The sequence below is a fragment of the Ornithodoros turicata genome, chromosome 3 (genome assembly GCF_037126465.1).
Source record: "Ornithodoros turicata isolate Travis chromosome 3, ASM3712646v1, whole genome shotgun sequence".
Lineage (NCBI taxonomy): Eukaryota > Metazoa > Arthropoda > Arachnida > Ixodida > Argasidae > Ornithodoros > Ornithodoros turicata.
Window position 1 is genome coordinate 16220167 of NC_088203.1, and position 20630 is coordinate 16240796.

Below are 20630 nucleotides of genomic sequence, written 5' to 3' on the forward strand. Positions count from 1 at the left end.
TATACCATTTTAGTTAGCCATCGAACACTGATGCGACTGGCTAGGAAAGATATCCGAGAGGACAGGTATGTTAGGCGCCCAAACGGCACGTCCGGGGCTCTCATAAATTTTTAATAGCAACTGTGGCACCTAACAAAGGACAACCTGTATATCCTCATGCGTTTCCATACTGACTCCCGGAAGAATTCGAGGCTCGTTCGAGTAGACCGAATGTACAATCGGATTTATGAAATAGCGCACAAAAAAAAACTAAAAAAATTGGACATATGGTTGCAAAATTTGAGACATACACAAATAAAAGATATGACTAAAATTGGCGGGCTAAAGTGTGCCTCACTAACCAACATTCAGTTTGCTTATAGAAACAAAGTATTCTGAGGCACGATAGATCTATAACTTGAGTGAATGTTGGCGTGGATATGTCGCGGTGACGTAGATGGTGTCGTCTAGACGAAAAAAATGCTGAAGGCTTGAAGGTTCGGCAGTGCAGAGATCCTACGGATACGCATGTAAGATGAGGGAAGTAGGACAACCATACACGCACGCGCATGACGCTTTGTATAGACTGCGGTTTTCTTTCTTCTTTCTCGCGCTCTCCTTTTTCCTTTTTCTTTTCTTTTTTCTTTTTTTTTTGTGGGGGGGTGGGGAGCTTATTAATACCTGAAGACAATTTATGATACAGCTATAGGATGTCAGGCTTCCTCGCGAACGCAGGAACCTCTCTAGGGAGGAAAGCGCAATTGTAAAAGGCGGTCACGTGTTCCGTATTATATTATCCGTTTGTATTATAACACATTACTCTGCTCTCTTTTGATCGCAATCATGCTCGTTGCCTTGTCAATGTCATCTGCATTTTTTAGATACTGTAGATATGTCGAAACTGCAAAAAAAGTTAAGAAGTCACGACTTTCTATTGTTTGAGTTTGATTTGCGATTTTGTGGCGACTTTCTGTTGTCGTCATCTCTCAAAATCTATCTATCAAAGTTTATGCACAATTTCAGACAACGGAAAAAAAAGAACATATCATGCTGGGTTCCTGTCTTTATTTTCCATACTTAATACAGCTAACGCCGTAGTGGCTCAAATCTACCCCTATTGCAGCCTAATGCCGCGTGCTTTTCGACAGCCGTACTCCTGGCTTTTCTTTTCGTCAGTGGAGAGGGATCTAGCAGGTGTGCTGCCTTATCAGCGTATTTCTTCTGAAGATTTACTATCTTGATCCAGCCGTCGTACATGCTCGTGCTTTCAGCAGACTGATTGGGACTGTGTTGTTCGCTATAGCGTCTTTTTTCATTCGTTCATCTTTGTTTCTGTAGGTGTGAAGAAAAGTTTATTGACTAGTTGATAAGCAACTGCGTGCACCACGTACAAGTGAGTTGTGTAGCATCGATTGCTAGTACGTATGAGTTGAATAAATATGAATGAAGCACGATGAACATTTGATTTACACATAAGAGTTAGTGACGTCTTCATGTTGGGAAAAACTTTGCATGGCTGCATATGCGATCACAATGTCCTCCTTTTAACGTTGAAGCCAAAATAATCGGGGACACTTCAAACCACTTTACTCGAGTTGTGACGCAACATTTGCCTCAGTTTGCCGTCGTCAGGATCTGTGGACGTCGTTCCATATTTCCGTTCTTAGCTCACCTCGCGTCATAGAGTCCACATCTAACATGCGTGACACGGATGCCACTGCCTCTTGGATGCCACCTTCTTCCCAGTACGTGACGTCACGTTTCTGATATCTCCTAGCCTGTAGCGCAGATGAATTTGCTTCTATGCTTTAACATATTTTAGCCCATCCAATGCTGCGTCCCATTTGTTTGTTCGCCGATGATGTAGGTTCTCTAAGGCAGAATTTTTCTTTTCTAGTCCTTGGCTAGAAGGCCATCCTAGTCAGCGCTGCTGCATGTGGCTCACCGCGGCGTGGTGCGAAAAAACATGTATAAACGGGGTCACGCTCTACTGTCCGCGTCCGCTCGTTGGTGGTAACCAAGGTCGTGCTGAAGACTGGGAGGTGGTGGGTTCGAATCCTACCGCCGGCTGTGCTGTCTGAGGTTTTCCCTGGGTTTTCCGAAGACTTTCCAGACGAATGTCGGCACAGTTCCCCCTGAAGTCGGCCCAGGACGCGTACTAACCCCCCTGTCCCCCACTCCTTCCTGCTATCCTCTCTCCGTCTGTCCACATCTGTACGTCGCTCATAGCCACAGTTGCTTCGCGGCGCTAACACCCAATCAAAAAAAAAAAAAAAAAAAAGCTCTACTGTCCGTACCCCTTGCATTTGTTTCCCAGATCTAGAAACATAGTTAGGACGTTTAACGTCTCCTGACGCAGATCTTTCCCTGCAGTACCTTGCTCAAAATTCTTTTACCACACGTCTGAAAAGATCCCATAAGTGTACTAGTTTATCTCTGGTGTCTGAGGAAAGGACTGGAGTCACAAGGCGTGGTAGATCATCAAAAAGTAAATCGACATCCTTTCCTGTTAATGATGTGAATTTAGCAACTTCCGTTTTGCTGTCAGTGAGCAGTATGACGTTCGCGCTAGCATCCTTTACAATGTCAAAAGAAGTTACAAAAGAAGTTGCTTTTCCTGCTGCAATGTCCACCAGTTTTCTCATGGACGTGTAATATATTCCTTGCATATTCCCATACAGATTATCGAATACCGTTTTAGCAATTATTCGTTCTATGGCGTACAGGCAGTCTGAAGACATATAGGAAGGCCCATCTGTTCGCACTCCCGTCGCAGACTCCCAGAATTCTCAGCCGCAGAAAATACGGGCACGAAAGCTCTTGCATACAAGAACAATAGCAAGAACGCGCGCAGAGCGAATAAGCTTTGGCAAAGTCGTAGCATACTTCCTACTCAAGACAAGACCGCAGTGCTATCAGGTCCAGTAGATATCTTGATGAACAAGGAATGATTTCATTGGATGAAGTATGGAAGAAAAAAAAGACACTAAAATCAAACAAAACAATAAGTCGGTCATTACTTTTGTGCACGGGTTTCGTTGATAGCTGCTTTAATCGCCCTCGCCTTTCTGTCTGTCATGTAGTTAATGCAGAAGCCGTGATGAAGCGGGCAACTCAACAAGATACAGATAAAATAATAATTCCGCGCCAGGGGAAATAAATAAATGAGTCTGTAGGTCTCACAGCAAAACAACCGTCCATCTTCCGCGTACATGCTTTGAGAGCGATAAGAGCGATAATCAGCTTCCTTTGCGGGACTCGCCGATGCCACTCGACTACTGAAGTTTCTCTCATCTCTCTCTCTCTCTCTCTCTCTCTCTGTTATTTTTTTTTTCTTACAGCGGTTGCGGACCGGCCACTGCTGCACGGCTCATGACGTACTCGTACCGGGGCATCAAGCGCGGAATTATTATTTTACACACAAATCTCAAACAAATATAATCAAACAAATATGAACACGTCCGTGAGAAAACTGGTAGACATTGTAAAGGATACTGGCGCGAACGTCATACTGCTCACTGACAGCAAAACGGAAGTTGCTAAATTCACATCATTAACAGGAAAGGTTGTCGATTTACTTCTTGATAATCTACCACACCTTGTGACTCCAGTCCTTTCCTCATACACCAGAGATAAACTAGTACACTTATGGGATGTTTTCAGACGTGTGGTAAAAAAATTTTGAGCAAGATACTGCAGGGAAAGATCTGCGTCAGGAGACGTTAAACGTCCTAACTATGTTTCTAGATCTGGGAAACAAATGCAAGGGGTACGGACAGTAGAGCGTAACCCCGTATATACATGTTTTTTCGCATCACGCCGCGGTGAGCCAGATGCAGCAGCGCTGATTAGGATGGCCTTCTAGCCAAGGACTAGAAAAGAAAAAATGTGTCTTAGAGAACCTACGTCATCGGCGAACAAACAAATGGGACGCAGCATGGGATGGGCTAAAATATGTTAAAGGATAGAAGAAAATTCATCTGCGCTACAGGCTAGGAGATATTAGAAACGTGACGTCACGTACTGGGAAGAAGGTGGCATCCAAGAGGAAAGAGGCCACGTTTAAGTGTCGAACTCAACCAGCGCGTGTCACGCATGTTAGATGTGGACTCTATCACGCGAGGTGAGCTAAGAACGGAAATCGGGAACGACGTCCAAAGATCCAGATGACGGCAAGCTGAGGCAAATGTTGCGTCACAACTCGAGTAAAGTGGTTTGAAGTGCCCCCGATTATTTTGGCTTCAACGTTAAAAGGAGGACATTGTGATCGCATATGCAGCCATGCGAAGTTTTTCCCAACATGAAGACGTCACTAACTCTCATGTGTAAATCAAATGTTCATCGTGCTTAATTCGTATTTATTCAACTCATACGTACTAGCAATCGATGCTACACAACTGACTTTTACGTGGTGCACGCAGTTGCTTATCAACCAGTCAATAATCTTTTCTTCACACCTACAGAAACAAAGATGAACGAATGCAAAAAGACGCGATAGCGAACAACACAGACCCAAGCAGTCTGCTGAAAGCGCGAGCATGTACATCTGGATCAAGATTGTAAACCTTCAGAAGAACTGCGCTGATAAGACATCACACCTGATAGCACCCTCTCCACTGACGAAAAGAAAAGCCAGGAGTACGGCTGTCGAAAAGCATGCGGCATTAGGCTGTAGTAGGGATAGATTTGAGCCTCTACGGCGTTAGCTGTATTAAGTATGGAAAATAAAAGACAGGAACGCAGAACGATATTTTCTAAATTTTTTTTTTCGTTGTCTGAAATTGTGCTTATTTTGATAGATTTTGAGAGATGACGACAACAGAAAGTCGCCAAATAATGGCAAATCAAACAAAAACAACAGAAAGTGGTGATTTCTTAACTTTTTTTGTAGTTTCGAGGTGAACGACATATCTACAGTATCTAAAAAATGTAGATGACATTGACACGGCAACGAGCATTATTGTGGTCAAAAGAGAGCAGAGTAATGTGTTATAATACAAACCGACCACGTGACCGCCGTTTACAATTGCGCTTTCCTAGCTAGAGAGGCTCCTGCGTTAGCGAGGAAGCGTGACATCCTATAGCTGTATCCTATATTGTCTTCAGGTATTAATAAGCCCCCCCACCCCCACCCAAAAAAAAAAGGGAAAAAGGAGAGGGCGAGAAAGAAACGAAACCACAGTCTATACAAACGGTGTTCAGCCACTCGGAGTTTCGGAATATATAGATCGGTTTTATAGTTCAGTAGCGCGTGCGTGCATGGTTGTCCTACTTCCCTCATCTTACTTGCGTATCCGTAGGTTCTCTACACTGCCGAGCCTTCAGCCTTCAGCATTTTTTTCATCTAGCGACACCATCTACGTCACCGCGACATATCCAAGCCAACATTCACTCAACTTATAGATCTATCGTGCCTCAAAATACCTTGTTTCTACAAGCAAACTGAATGTTGGTTCGCTAGGCACACTTTAGCCCGCCAATTTTAGTCAAATCTTTTATTTGTGTATGTCTCAAATTTTGCAACCATGTCAATTTCTTTTTTTTTTCTTTTTTTTTTTTGTGCGCTCTTTTATAAATACGATTGTACATTCGGTCTACTCGAACGAGCTTCGAATTCTTCCGGGAGTCATAATGGAAACACATGAGGATATACAGGTTGTCCTTTGTTAGGTGCCACAGTTATTATAAACTTATGAGAGTCCCGGACGTGCCGTTTGGGCGCCTAACATAACTGGCCTCTCGGATATCTTTCCTAGCCAGTCGCATCAGTGTTCGATGGCTAACTAAAATGGTATACTGAATTAGCTTCACTAATTTTCAAAGATAAGAGATTGACCGTATGACAACATTGAATTCCTTGGAGTCAGTGTTCATTCTCTATGACCGCCACAGTGGTGTCTATAATTATGAACCTATCCTCGATAAACTTGGTTTTACAACCCTAGCACATCGTAGAACCTCAGATATCACATTTTCTTGTGCAAAGCAGTACATGTCGTCTTAAGCTGTCGTTGGTCCATTTTCTGCCGTTCATTTTAGTTCTTGTGTTTTCATCCTTCCTTCATCATCTTCACATAATCTTGCACGTGCAATGGGGTAGGGTACGCACCTCCGTTGTGAAACACCCCATCTCATTGTCATCATTTATTGTTGTTTTTGTTGTGACTTTCACTCCGACCACACCTTTATGTTTTGTTTGATTGCTCACAGTTTAGCAGATACCAACAGACTTCGTAACAGCCATAATGTACACACGTTTGCTCTTTATTACAACCTCAACGATGTTAGTTCTCCTAACAGCTGTCAAGTTTTTAGCTGTTTATATCCTATACCCTTACCACGTGAAGTAACACACAAATATTTGCTCCTCGTATTGTTATTTCTTGTTTGTTTTATTTATCTGTTGTAGTCTCTTCTGCGCTGAGCCATTTCCCAAACCGGTGGTTGCGCGTGTCCTTGAACGTAGGCTTCGGCGCAACGCGTTCGTGCGGCGATGGAAGGCCCCTTTACAGGTTCAAAATTTGGAACCCGAATGGAACCTTGAAGATGCCACTATTCATGCCTAAAAAATTGCTCAAAAGTTTTGTCCTGGCAGAGGCAAGATGCCATTAGAGAACGAATGCAAAGCGCAGTCAGCAGAATATGTAGCACGCGCTTTTCGTTCCAGAATACACAGGCTCTATGGGAGCCGTTTTAGGTGAAGCCTGCTTTACGTTTTGTCCCTAATTCTTGGGCATGTAAGCCTCCAACGCATAAAGGTTCAAGCAAATCATCATCGCCATCGAGGAATGCTGTTAGCTGTGTGCGAATCCAACTATTTGAAGTCGAATCGGAAATCGGGTCGAATGGGGGAAAATGCCAAATACAGAATTGAATATCAAAGATTCGTACAAATTTTACAATATGAGCATTTTGCACTCAAATTTTGCAATTCGTAGCTCGTTGCTTCAGTGTAATTTTCCTCGCATTAACTGTCACAACAGAGAACGCAGTTCCTTTGTTAAAAGTCCCTACTCTTTAATTTTACGTGATAGTCTACTGGGGTAATTATTTTGATTTCAAAATTTGATGTCTAGTAGTCATGTTACACCGACGAGGCTGTAATTGTTTCTGACCACCCACAGATTACTTGTGAAACAAATTGGCATCCTGCCTCAGCTTTGCGATGAATGTACTTTAGCTTCTTTGCTGGATTGTGTATGTCTCGCCTGAGGAAGGTGTGTTGCTGAAATTTTAAACGTAAGGAACGTCTTTAAGATATCCTTTTTTTTCCCTGGGCTGCAGGCATTACTCAAATATTTTTAAAAGCAACCTCCTAGATATCGGATCAAGAGATCCCCGCCTGCACCGCTCAAGTGCACATGGGAGAGACGCCGACCCTTCCTTAGACGAAGTATACGTAATTAACATGGGCTAACGTTGTCTTAAGCTAAACGACAACGGTCCACCTGTGTTGGTCCCGGATCACTGGCAATTACGTAAAGCAGGCTTCGCCTCACGCAGCGAAGCATCAGGTGAAGCCCACTTTTGTGGTGTCGTTCATGTTTGGGGAATAGCTGAATACGTATTGGAGAACCCGAACATTGGGGGGGGGGGGGGATATTCAATTCGCGAATCGAGTACTTCGAGTGACTGATATTCGATTCGAATTCGACAACCTGAATATTCGCACCCCCTCTAAACACTGTATCTAATGCGCCATGTCCCAAATGCTCGTCCGTTGGACCAAATTCGCCCACAGTCAAGCACCACACTGAGTCACTCCTTAACAAGTGCATGCATGGAATACTTAACCAAATATTCATAACAAAATAATAATGTGCGTTGAACACGTGCACGCAGTGCTCTCACGATCGACGGTTGCAAGTTTTGGTGGCTCCAGTTAGCGTCTCACGCATTCGGGACCGGAAGTGGATCATCCTCCACACAGGGAATTTTGTTTTACCACCAACTCTTGGCCCCACATTTTTCGCCTGCAACGTACAAGTGTAATCGAGTTCTTACATCTTCATCCTCCACAAAGACCTGTGAACCAGTTCCGCCTGCACGAAGCTTTTTTTTAAAACCCTCGTTTCCCCGATACATGTGTTCAACCTTCGGGAGGTGAACAACTTCTTGATGTATACGAAGCAAAAGTACAGCCTTGGGGAGTTCGGCTCTGGATTACATTTCCCGAAGTCGTGATACGCATAGTAGGAACATGCTTAAGGATCACAGTGGAATTCTACGTCTCCAAAGGTTCCGTAGGATCGTTTACGATGGTGCACACATCTCACACAGGGGGATAGGTAGTGCGATGTATTCAGAACGCACGTCTACTAGTGGACACGGCTGGTAGCTCTCGATCGTCAAGACCATGACCATCCCCTATCCATTCTGTGCAGCTCTGCAAGCAAGCCGAATTGAAGATAACCCCAGACAAAGAATGGATGAGCGCCTATCTTCAGACTGATGAAAACAACACGTTGTACACATTCGAGACAGAAGACATGTTGGCTACTAAAGTGAGAATACTTCGAGTCGTACAATGGAAGGTATTCTTTCACACTCTGTCCTTATAGGTGTCCTTCTACAAGTCCTGGTTCCCGGACATCTGCGTGGCCGCCTTTCATACGGAACGAGACGTGTATGCGTATCCCTGTCCTCGTCTGCCACCTTTCTCGAGGCTTATGAAGATCGGGGATGCTCTCTGTACGTCACTCTCATCGCTGCTATTGTCAACTAATTCGCAAGTTCTCTTTCAGACGGTAACCATCAGGAATCAACCTCTTAATAAAATATAATACATACCCATCGTCGTCTTTGATATCGCACAACGAAGCCACAAGACTTGCTAGTAATAGGGAGTTTTTGTCGGCACGATGTAACACAGGAAGCTGTCCAATCCAAAGCTTTCGGAACCGTTAACAACTTGCGTTCTGTTTGAGCGTAATCGATAAAGGGTACGAAAGTAGTCACTTGCAGTGCATGTGCATGCATGGTAAAGGTTATTGGAGTACACTGTAACAGTTTTTCACACCTGTAAAGGTGTAATAATGTGCATGGCGCACGCCCTTTTCGGTGTAATTTTGGTAACATCATAATGGATTACGGTTTATCACTAATTTTCTTTACTCGCATGTTGTCTGTCCTCCAAAAATTTTTCAGTATCTTTCAAAGTCTCAACATTGTTGAACAGTACTGTAGACACTTGCACGTGCTCGATTATCGGTAGGGATGGATATATGCATTAGCAAGACGATATCCAAGACTTAATGCAAGCAATATGACACCTGATGTTTTGTAATGCTTTCTGGATTTTGTAAAATACCATCCTGGAGGTACAATGTTAGGCAATGGGCATGTGCATGGCGCACGCCTCTAAAGGTATGAAAACGCGTAAGGTGTGCACGTGCTTTCATTGGAACGCACAATTATGGGGTGGAGGGTACAAAGGAGGGCGGCTAGGATGTGTTTCCTGTGCTTCCGCTTAGCTGTGCGGACCTATCCACCGACTCCTGTGCACGAGAGTACGTGATTACTGCTAGGCTTACTACTTAGATATCGCCTAGTGAATGATGTAGGGCAAGGTGGCGCATGATGAGACGCGGGACAAAGCGCGGCATTTTTTGCTCTTGACGGCACTTTTTTCAGGCATAACCTCCTATACTACATGCCTACCCAATGATCCCGTAACACACGGGCACCGGTCGTCCACAATAGTGGCGCTAGTTTCCTAGGTCGGTGATAGCTACCTCGATGCGATATCAGCAGTATTGGTCATGACGCAGTCTTCCTACACGCAGATTGCAGTTACAACCGGTGGCGTCTGACAGGCAGAGAAATGACATGCCATCCAAAAGAGACTGTGCCAACGCTAACTGGCACGGTGTCTTTCGATAACCACTGGCTTATGGAGCAATGATACAGCCTGCACAGCATGGGCCCATCCAGGACGCTTATCTCCGCAAAGAACTGTAGAGCAACGTATGCACCGAGCACACGGCAGCGTACACTTACGGGGTAGGCAAAGGTTGTCACTGCTCTGACTGTCCGTGCTTTCGACATAGGAAACTGTCGTCCCCCGTACGGTTGCGTGAATGGCCGCATTTTCGTAATTGGGCAAGCATGTAGTATATAGGAGGCTATGTCTTAGGCATGCGTTGCTAGCTAGAGGTCTAGAGTAGAGTCACTGTATACGAGGAGAGTATCGCAATCAGCCCGCGCCGTCTGCTACGGCGCCCATGAACCTTTCAAATCACCGTTAGGTAAACATAGGATAGGCCGTGTCTCTCACTCGCGTCCCGTCTATTCTGTTTTTTTTTTCTTTTGTGGTGATATTTTGTTGTTTTCTTATGATGGGGACCCTGACACATATTCTACGAGCATGTACGACACGTGATCATCAGTGATTAAGTGATAAACGCGCGAGATCGCGAGCTGCTTGGTCTGCTTATTTTGTGACCCGCGCACGTTCCGTGACAGAAAACTTGCTCTTTTATGTTTTACTATGTTATGTACTCTATTTTTTACAAGGCATTTGTTAAAATACACAGGTGAAGTGATTAGAATGAAATGTTCGGAAAAGTTTCAGCAAAGCACTCCTCTTCCGTCTTCACCTCACTGAAGCGACAGCAGCTCGCATGCCAATGCTTTTAGATCCGCATTTTGCTTGTTGGGGCTTTTTCTTTTGTAGCTCCTCGTTCTTTTTGGCGAACGATGTGCCAAGATGCTGGGGACTGCTCCGGACTTCCTCCGTCCATCTGCCCGCCGCTTCTCAAAGTCAACAGGAGTTAAGTGATCCTACAAGTCACATTTCTTTTCCTCACACACGAATGAAGACTTTCCCACTAACCTGCCAATGTACCCGAATTCGTTTTATAGCTGTCTTGACAAGTAGCTTACCTCACACAAGCGCGTGTTTTTCGTCGGCACAAAACTTTTGCGCGCGATCCTGTGCAGCCACGCCGATCGCCGCTTCTAGTTGTCTCTCCCGTATGGTATCGAAAAGAAGCTCTTTCCTGATTCTGTCCGGTCGCTGCACCCGACAGCACAGCTGCAAAGCATGTTGAACGCGAGGTACGAAGGTGAAAATCACAGACGCCTGCCTTCCACTGCGTCACTCCGGCGGGCGCTTGGAAGGTTCATGAAGGGCGAAGAGCCACGTGACGCGTCTCGCCCAATCGGAGGACGGGCGGTGCATGGAAAAGGGATGCGCTACTCTTCCATCCCTAGTCTAGAGGTGTGCACCGCGCCGCCGCCGATTCAGTCGATTGGCGCGCCGCTTCCGTTCCCATTTTTAGAAAACTACTGGGAGAAAATATAGATCCACCATCATGATGTGCTTTCTTGTTTCTGTGGCCGGTCGTTCATTGTTTGTAGCAAACAGTAGCTTCGGGCGTAGACATGACTCTCAAAAATGGAAGATCACGACATCCAACCACGAGCACAAACACACAGGACAATCTGGGATGATAAAATGTGTATGTGTGTGTCAAATCCCGTGCGTAGCATATCTTGTCCGGAAAACATGTTCTGAAATCTTTTAGAAATGAACGAGGTATTTACGTTTGAAAAATGATATTTCATCTTCATCTTCTTTGGTGTTACGAATACAGAGGCGGCGTTTTCGAAAGTATTATATTTGGATTGAACTGGACGATTTTGCTGTGAAACGTAACTGATCTTGTAGATCGGTAATCCATGTCCAAATGAGTACTCCGTAGGCTGGGGTAGGCGTACTAGAGCATTTAAATAGATCCGAAGCCCATTCGTCTACCCTCCAAAATGGTACTGCTCGCACTGAAAATACCCTCATGGTATAGCATATCACTTCTTACTAACCCATGCTCCAGTGCTTTTGGCATACTCCCTGTGAAAACCGATAAAGCAGGAGAGAAACAGGCAGTTAGGCTACAATCAGGTGCCTTGGCTGGGAACATGTGTCCACGGAAAAAACGCTGCGGCTACCCGTGACAATAAGTGTGGAAAAGTTACTAGGGGTTACCTACACTTACGTGAAAGAGTTCAATAATAAGACAAAAGCCTGTCCCACGGGTCGGGTCGTGTCGGTATCCCACTGATGAACAACTTCGTTATCCAACACCAGTTCCACCAGGATTCTCGGGATAACGGTAAAGCACTAAAATAAATAAATATAAAAACAACAACAACCACCTCATTAAGAATCGTCGTAGGCAGGTGACCATGTGTCCTGTAAAAGAAACATAGTTGTGAATTCTAATACTTCTTTCACTTATATGACGACATAAGCGTCATCGCAACGACACCGAGTAAGAGTGGACATGGAAGTATGAGGCCAAAGTACAGATGACACCGTCGCAATGTGAGGAGGAGATCGGCGGCTACAGAAGGCACTCTGGTCCTGCGACGATTGATCACCCCCATGCCCATGCCCATGCCCATGAGAGGTATCCATCCACGACGTGAGGCGTTCTTTGGAAAAAATGTAAGTCGAGCAACTCTGGTCTGTGTGTGTATTCTATATCTGGCATTATTTTCCAGGAAACGATCGTCACATAACATGAAACACCTGGGACTCCTCCAACCGTCGAACAACCTCTGCTATAGCCCGACTACCTGTCTGTATGGCAGTACGACCCCTCTTTGTGCAGCATCGGAAAAACCCGGAAGAGAGCCCATGAACGTCCTTGTGAGTCGAGTGACCGTGGAACAAGGTGCAGGCATCTATCGACCAACTCAGATGTGTTTGTACGTATTCAATAAAGATGTTTTCGTGAAAAAACACAGTCTCGTCAAAGTTATCCAGACTGTTTAATGCATTGCATTTTGATAACCAAACAGTGTTTAAATAAATCAGTGACAAAGTTCGCTATGTAGACTGCTTGCAAACGTTGCTGCTTCCGCAGTGCATACTTAATGCGAGCAATGGCACGAGCGAGAAGGTCCACGATGTCTGCAGAGACATAGTTGAATTCAGTGGATGAGCTCACAAATTCACCCATCTGTCCCAGGGGTCCGTCCGGAACTGTGATGGAAACGTTCTTGTAACAGGAGTAGATCCGACGCGCCATCTCCTGCAGTGGCCCCGGGATCTCTCCTATATTGCCAAAGCCCATCATGTCTATGATGTAGCGAAAAGAAGTGATGACGAGCTCGTTACGGGGATTCTCCCTGTTGAAGCACTCCACTTCTTCCCAAGAAGCGTGGATACGGGGACAAGTTTTTAAAGCGTGGTGGCTAAACATTTCCACGTATTGGTCACGCGAGCGCAGTGTATGCTGCCTTTATGGAGCGTTTTCAAATTAAGAGTCCATACTAGTCGGGGAGCAACTCCGATTTGGGATTTTCTCGACACTAGATGGCGCCACGCTCGCCGTGCCTTATCACGCCGTTCGCCTCCGACTCCGAAATAATCCCATTGTGCACGATTGAGGTCGCCAGTTTCAGGCTGCACGCTCCCCTGTGCTGTTTGTCGAGAGGTAAAGTGGCGGACATTGATACGGAAGGTCCGCAGTTCGATTCGAGACATTCATGTCTTTTTTGCATGTCTCCTATTGCTATATGGCTACTTTGTTATTTTTATTTTGTTGTTACATATTTATGCTATAATTATTCTTTTCACAAGTCACTGGTGTCTGTACTGACTGATTATGGCATTTTTAGTTGCTCTTCGTATTGTTGTACTACTGCATACTTACTATATGCCGATGTACAAGTGTGATCGGATAGTACGGATAGTAATATGGGCAATACACCATAGATACACACACAGATGGTATTATATACGAAGGTTGCCAGCACTGAGTCTGAGCACTAGTCGATTGCCAATTAAGGTCAATTGTGGCCACGGAAAGGTTACTTCATATGCTACCAAAGCTCGCCCGATGTCGGTATCTCGGAGGCTCTCAACTGGATGTACTAGAGGCTGTAAATTAGGCTATAAACATTGCCTGCACACAGCGCTTACAACGCCGGTCTGGAAAATCTAGTGCTCAAAACACTATTTTTTTTGTGAGCTCGCTTACAGACAATGTACCTTGATAATACCTCTATTATTCATGCAAAAATGACATTTTGGTATGTATATTTCTGGTAAGTGAGTATTATCAAATATCTGAATTTATTTTCAAGGCGTTGGTGCAAAATACTTTTCAAAATTTCCGGCGTAAAATAGACTGCTTATTATTACCCGGAAACTTCAGTAACATATTTTAAAGACTCCTTTCCCCCCATGTTCTCCCTTCTTTTTCTTTCACATTACGCCAGCCCAGAAATGATGTCAGTGGAAAATCCCCAGTGACAAGGGACTTTCTTTTGTCTCGGCTTGGTGTGCCAGTATGCCAAACTGTACAAAGGAGGTGAAGGGCGACCAGCTCCGGTGGCGCAGCGGTAACGCGTGCGCTTGGAGACTGGGAGGTCCGCGGTTCGAATCCTGGGGTTTTTCCTAGGTTTCCCTCAGATGTGTAATAGGCGTATGCCGGCACAGTTCCCCTGAAGTCGTCCCATGGACGCAGCTATCCTCCCCCCGAGCGGATTCCGCTCGGTCTGTGGTCGCCTGAAAACTATCTGTCACCCCAGATAGTTTTCAGGCGGACTCGCCCTAGGACTGTGGGAAAACTTTGAAAGGGGGAAGAAAGGTTTATAGCTAGCCATAGGACTATGAGCATCAACGCGCTCGTGAAAGAGGGAAATAAATCTTCTTCTTTGTTGGGGATGAACGTGTCTGCCTGGCCGAGAATAAAACACTCCCGAAAACTTGAGAAGTTTGGAACTGACTGAGGCGTGCACTCGTAGCGGAAATAAAAGGAAATGGCAAATTATTGTTATGGGAGGCGACGATAGAATTTCTAACATTTTTTCAGCATTACAAACATTACAGCACAGTCCTGTTGAATGTTACTGTAAAGAATGACTATAAATACCGGCTTGCACTAACTGGAAATATGAGATTCTCATTAGCCTTCTGAGAAGGTTCAAACAGTTGACTGAATCCGCACAAACTCGAACCAGCAAAATCGGGCAAATTAACGTTTCATGTGAAGCCAATAAGCTCGTCTCACTCTTCTATACGTGCACCGTGCGCAGAGAGAGAGAGAGAGAGAGAGGTTTGTTGAGGAGGGTTGTTGGTCTCAGTGTGCTTTTCTTTACATTGCACAGGCACGACTATGCAGGCTCAGAGGATAATCCCTTTACGAGCAGCTAAGCAACCTTTTGTACTGGTCTCCAAGGCCATGCCCTAAGTCAGGAAAGTAATGAGAAGAGAGAGAGAGAAAGAGGATGCAGGAACTCGCATGCCATCCACACCCCCACGCCACCCATACAAGGCCGCACTATGCTGCAGATGCACGTTGCTTGCTCGGCGGGCGGATACCATTCGCGCGGTTTTTCCTTTGCATCACCAGATGGCGCCACAGAGTGATATGGTTCACTGAGCTTTCAGTCGTTGTGTATGTGTACTCATATTTCATGCTTTTTTTGATAAAAAACGAAAAGTGGTAGACATATAAATTTGGTGTCTATCAATTCCTGAAATATTTCGAGACAAGTAAATGGGAAGCTTTTTTCCAAATGGCTATAGTAGTTGAATAAAAGCCTGTTCAAAGGGGGACGAGAAAAATAGTGTATTTTTTCACATTCGTGACGTCACCGTAAAATACATATGACTTGTATCAGAAATGTATAAAGGTTATCCGATTCATCTCGTCTTTCTCTTTATAGTGAAACCACCCGCGTTAAAATCTGCGTGGCGGTTACCGAGAAAGAGCATAAAATATGTTCCACAGGAAATACAGTGGCACAGAGGGCAGCAAAGAAACGGAGCAAAACGGAGAAGCAACCCATTGCCGGCAGGAGTGCGCACACAGAGAAAGGAGAGAGTGGAACCGAAATGGGGAGCGCCTGCGATGGGATGATCGATCTCCTTAAGCCTTTTCTTCGTGCTGTCGCATGTTTAGCATTTGCCGTAGCGGCTAGGCCTTTTCTCCAGTGTCTTGTACGCACATGTTTCGACTTGTTCAGCAGTGTCGTTCTTGTTGCAATTTTTACCCCCACTAGTATTTTGTTGTTCTCTGTCTTTCTCGCATAGAGCTATGACGGCGTCATCTGGTGCGATTCCTTGCAACTAGGTGTCCACCTGTCGTCGATCTCTGCAACTACTGGCCCTCAACAAGCAAATAGCAGTCGGTGGTCACTCTGGAGTGATTTCCTTGACACGGCATCGTTGATTTTTGAATAAATGGTTTCTCTCCACTCTATTTCTATCTATTTTTCCTTTTTATGACCACTAGTTGCCGGCAAAGTACAGGGTGGTGTGGACACGAGTTAGATGCTTCCCAATAGTGTGGTGAGTCTCTGGGTGGTCCCAATTACTGTGGGAGTTCTAATTAGCTATAATTGCAAATTTAATGGTGTCACATTCCCTTCTGTTGCCAGCAGCCTGTGGTCAGCGCTTACTACTGTGGTCATGGTGGCACACGATGGGTAAAAAGTCTCACTTTTGTTACACAGGTACCTACTGTAGGATTAATCCTGCCGCAACATGCATACCTGCCAACTTGGGAACATCCAAATTAGGGAGATTTCAAAAGCGGGGAGGGGGGGTAGGAGAAAGCCGATGTTGGGAGGCTTTCATTTGCATATGTAACAGGAGCCAACTTGACCTCAGCAGGCACATCAGGCAAGTTTTGCAGCAACAGACTTTGCCCTCTCCAAGAAACTATCTGGGTGTCAAGTTGTGATAAGGTCGTCACATTCAACACTAATCGTTCAGCACTACCTCAGTAATGTGTCTGAAATTCAAAAACCAATCTGGACTTCCCAGGAGAGCTTAAACATAATAGTTGAACAAGTCAGTTAATGAGTCATTAAAAAGTTGTTTGCATAATATGTCAGAACCATCAGTCACAGTTGTACATCGCTGTGGTCAGTTCAGTGCGCATATCATGAGCTCTTGTGCGCGGTTTCCCATTTCACTGACAATTGCAGTTGACTTAGTTTAAAGCACAATCCTCCTCCATGCTTTCAACTCGTGACGACGGCATCGTCGGGACTTGGGAACACGAATGACCAGGGCCCGCGCAGATAACATTGTAGTCCTTGTCTTGCTTTCGTAAAGACTGACCTTTGTCTTTGCATTTAATGTGGTTCTTGTGCTTGCTCGACGTAACATGGGTAACAATGTCGGTCCACCCTCCACGCGGAATGCTGATGTCGCATCCCTAAACTGTGCGGAACACATGGTGCCCTTCCTCATGCGTCCCAATTCATCTGTGTATTGCTTCAGACACACGTGTACATACTTGTTTCGCTTACACTGAGCCGTGATGTGCAATATGCAACGCGGAGACAGTGCAAAGGCACCTTTGTCGCCCGAAAACATGGAGGAAATGCCCGGAAACTAGAAGTGCTAGAACTAGAACCATAACCCTTCAACTCTAAGACATAGAGTCTCCGCAAAGAGGCAGCGATGCCGATGGCAATCGGGCTGGTATTGGATTGACGTTTACGTCTGTGTGGCCAGAGAAAAAGCAGGCGTTCGAGATATAGAGGGGGAAACTGCATTTTCCGGGAGATTTGCTTCTCGGTCGTACAATCGTACAAACCGGTCTGAATCCGGGAGTCTCCCGGATGAATCGGGAGAGTTGGCAGGTATGAACATCATGCAGAATGCACGTCACTGATGAAAGCTTTGCCTCCCACTTTTTGATCGTCCTGGAATCTGCTCGTCGACTAGTGCTCCTTTGGGTTACTGCCTTCACGGCCTTGAACTCGACACAGCGGTATTCCTGAACCTTCTGCACTATGGTCGTGCATTTATCGGAGGAACGTCATCTGCATTTCGAAATGATCAACATCAGATAAAAACAAGCACCATAGAGGGCCTCGGTAGTGGGCATTGTGGCATCGTCGTAGACACGGCTGAAGTCTCACTTTGTCATACAGGTAGTTACTCTATAATTAATCCTGTCGCCACATGATGCAGAATACACGCCACTGTAGGAACGAGAGCGGAATTGATGTTCTGAAGCTGGAACATAGAAGATGGACAAGACAAAAGCCTGAAGTGCCCAAGAGCAATAAAAGAAGGTAGGAAGTTTTGCTTCCCACTATTCATTGCCCTGGGACCTACTCATCGACCAGTGCTCCTTTGGGTTACTGTCTTCACGGCCTTGAACTCGACGTAGTGGCATTCCTGAACCTTCAAGACTATGCTTGTCCAATTATCGGAGGGAGGAACGTCACCTGCACTTCCAGATGACCAGCATCAAATAAAAACAGGCACCACAGGGGGTCTTGGCAGTAGGCATGGTGGCATCGTCGTAGACCCGATGGCTAAACATCTCACTTTTGTCATAGAGGTGCTTACACTAAGATTAATCCTGCCGCAACATGATGCAGAATGCACCCCAGGCGAAAAAATGAACTGGGAAGTCAACTGGTACCAGTTCGTTCCCAGTTGCCTCCAACTGGTCATGAACTGGAACCAAGTGGGATCAAACTGGCGGCAACTGGAAACTAAAGTGGTACCAGTTCAAGCTGGGCTGGTGGCAACTGGAAAGTGAAGTGGTACCAGTTCAAGCTGGGCTGGTGGCAACTGGACATGAACTGGTACCAGTTCAAACTGGGCTGGTGGCAAGTGGACATGAGCTGGTACCAGTTCAAGCTGGGCAGGTGGCAACTGGAAAGTGAAGTGGTACCAGTTCAAACTGGGCTGGTGGCAACTGGACATGAACTGGTACCAGTTCAAACTGGGCTGGAGGCAACTGGACATGACCTGGTACCCGTTGAAGGTGGGGGTGGCAACTGGAAAGTGAAGTGGTGCGCCAGTTCAAACTGGGCTGGTGGCAACTGGACATGAACTGGTACCAGTTCAAACTGGGCTGGAGGCAACTGGACATGACCTGGTACCAGTTGAAGGTGGTGGTGGCAACTGGAAAGTGAAGTTGTGCGCCAGTTCAAACTGGGCTGGTGGCAACTGGATATAAACTGGTACCAGTTCAAACTGGGCTGGAGGCAACTGGACATGACCTGGTACCAGTTCAAGCTGGGCAGGTGGCAACTGGACATAAACTGGTACCAGTTCAAACTGGGCTGGAGGCAACTGGACATGACCTGGTACCAGTTCAAGCTGGGCAGGTGGCAACTGGAAAGTGAAGTGGTGCCAGTTCAAGCTCGACCAGCTGACATGTTTGGGAGAAGTTTCGGTTTGGGGGTTCCGGGATAGGTTTGTAATAACATATATGAAGATTACGAAAGAAAGGTTGGGGGGACGATCGCAAAGCAACTTTATAGTAAAAAAAATCATATTTCTATTTTTTTTGAAGGTGCGCTAATGTTAACAAAAGCTAATTTGGAATTATTATGTTTGCATATTTTGCGCGTTCCTGCTCCACTGATGAATGACGCGTTTCAACAAGATGTAACGGTCGCTTGCTGCTTCAAGATGCAGCGTTCGCGCTTGTCTGCCGTGTTTTGACTTTTCGCGTTCGTCTCAGCATGCCCCAAGTGACATTTTTGCTCTTAATCTTATTAGCGTGACATGCGACAATATAAATTACAGTGAGCGTAATCGGCTTCAGTACGACCAGACAGGTGTCATGCGATTGCGGCTCTGTTGCAGCTGCGAAGACTGCTTCATCGTGAGTACTATGCTCAAGTGTTTTTTGATTCCTGCGAATAAAGCAGAAATATAAATAATGGTACCGTCCTGCTGCACGTAAAGTTTGTCTCCCCAGTGTGTTGCACGAGAACATATTGACGCGTTTCTTTCACGACCAACGCCCGGTTTATGTAAATGCGATGTTAACGTTAACAAAGCAACTTTTTGCACACCACACGCTGTGAAAAGTGTCTCTTGGTTTCTCGTTCTTTTATTCATCATGTGCCGTTAGTCTGCGCGTTCCCGCTTTTAATGCATGCCATTCTGTGTTTCAGATCCTTCACCCTGAAAACACGGGTTGCTCTAGAATCCGCATAGCTCACCAGAGTACTCGTGGCGTGGATCGGAAAAGCATGTGAGTCTGTCTGAGTAGTTGTGCCTTTCAATTCATGTTTTGGTGATAGTATTGTGCTTCACAGGACGACCGCGAAGCAATATGTCGGACTCCACAAGCGCCTTCTGTAACGGGGGATACACAGGAAAGGTGAGTGTCTGCGACATATGTGTGTATAGTGAACTAAATGAGTTAGTAATGATAGCTCTTCTGCGCTCTATACGTAGAAAAACAACTGATGACATGACTTCCACGGCTGCCGGAATGCTTCCTGTTTTCCTCAACCGTTTCTGTAAAGTCAGTGAGAAACTGCATCGTGAAATACAAAATGTCTGTTTCAGAAGTGCACAATAAAATAATTCATGTTTATTTCAGTATCATGCATCTGTGGGTTTCATCATGGAGATCCAAATGAGTTCCGCTTGGAGGAGAAACGTTGCTACTTCGGCTGCGACCAGTTGCAAGCTGGTATTTTGAACTGGGACCAGTTCAAGCTGGGACCAGCTACCAACTGGTTTTGAACTGGTCCCAGTTCAAACTGGGACCAGCTCAAGCTGTGTTATTGAACTGGGATCAGTTCAAGCTGGGACCAGCTGCAAACTGGTTTTCAACTGGTCCCAGTTCAAACTGGGACCAGCTCAAACTGTGTTATTGAACTGGGACCAGTTCAAGCTGGGACCAGCTGCAAACTGGTTT

At 45.5% G+C, this 20630-nt stretch overlaps 1 protein-coding gene across 4 annotated transcripts in view; it reads left to right on the top strand.

The window, feature by feature from the left end:
• Positions 1-8768, top strand: part of LOC135388216 (uncharacterized) — a 33747-nt gene extending 24979 nt beyond the window's left edge. For all 4 annotated transcript variants that reach the window (XM_064617617.1, XM_064617618.1, XM_064617620.1 and 1 more), the window contains exons 41-43: positions 8364-8483; positions 8541-8670; positions 8724-8768. In XM_064617617.1, the coding sequence (XP_064473687.1) occupies positions 8364-8483; positions 8541-8670; positions 8724-8752 (279 nt within the window). In that variant the 3' untranslated portion in view covers positions 8753-8768. The remainder of the gene's footprint in view (positions 1-8363; positions 8484-8540; positions 8671-8723) is intronic.
• The last annotated feature ends 11862 nt before the right edge of the window (positions 8769-20630 follow it).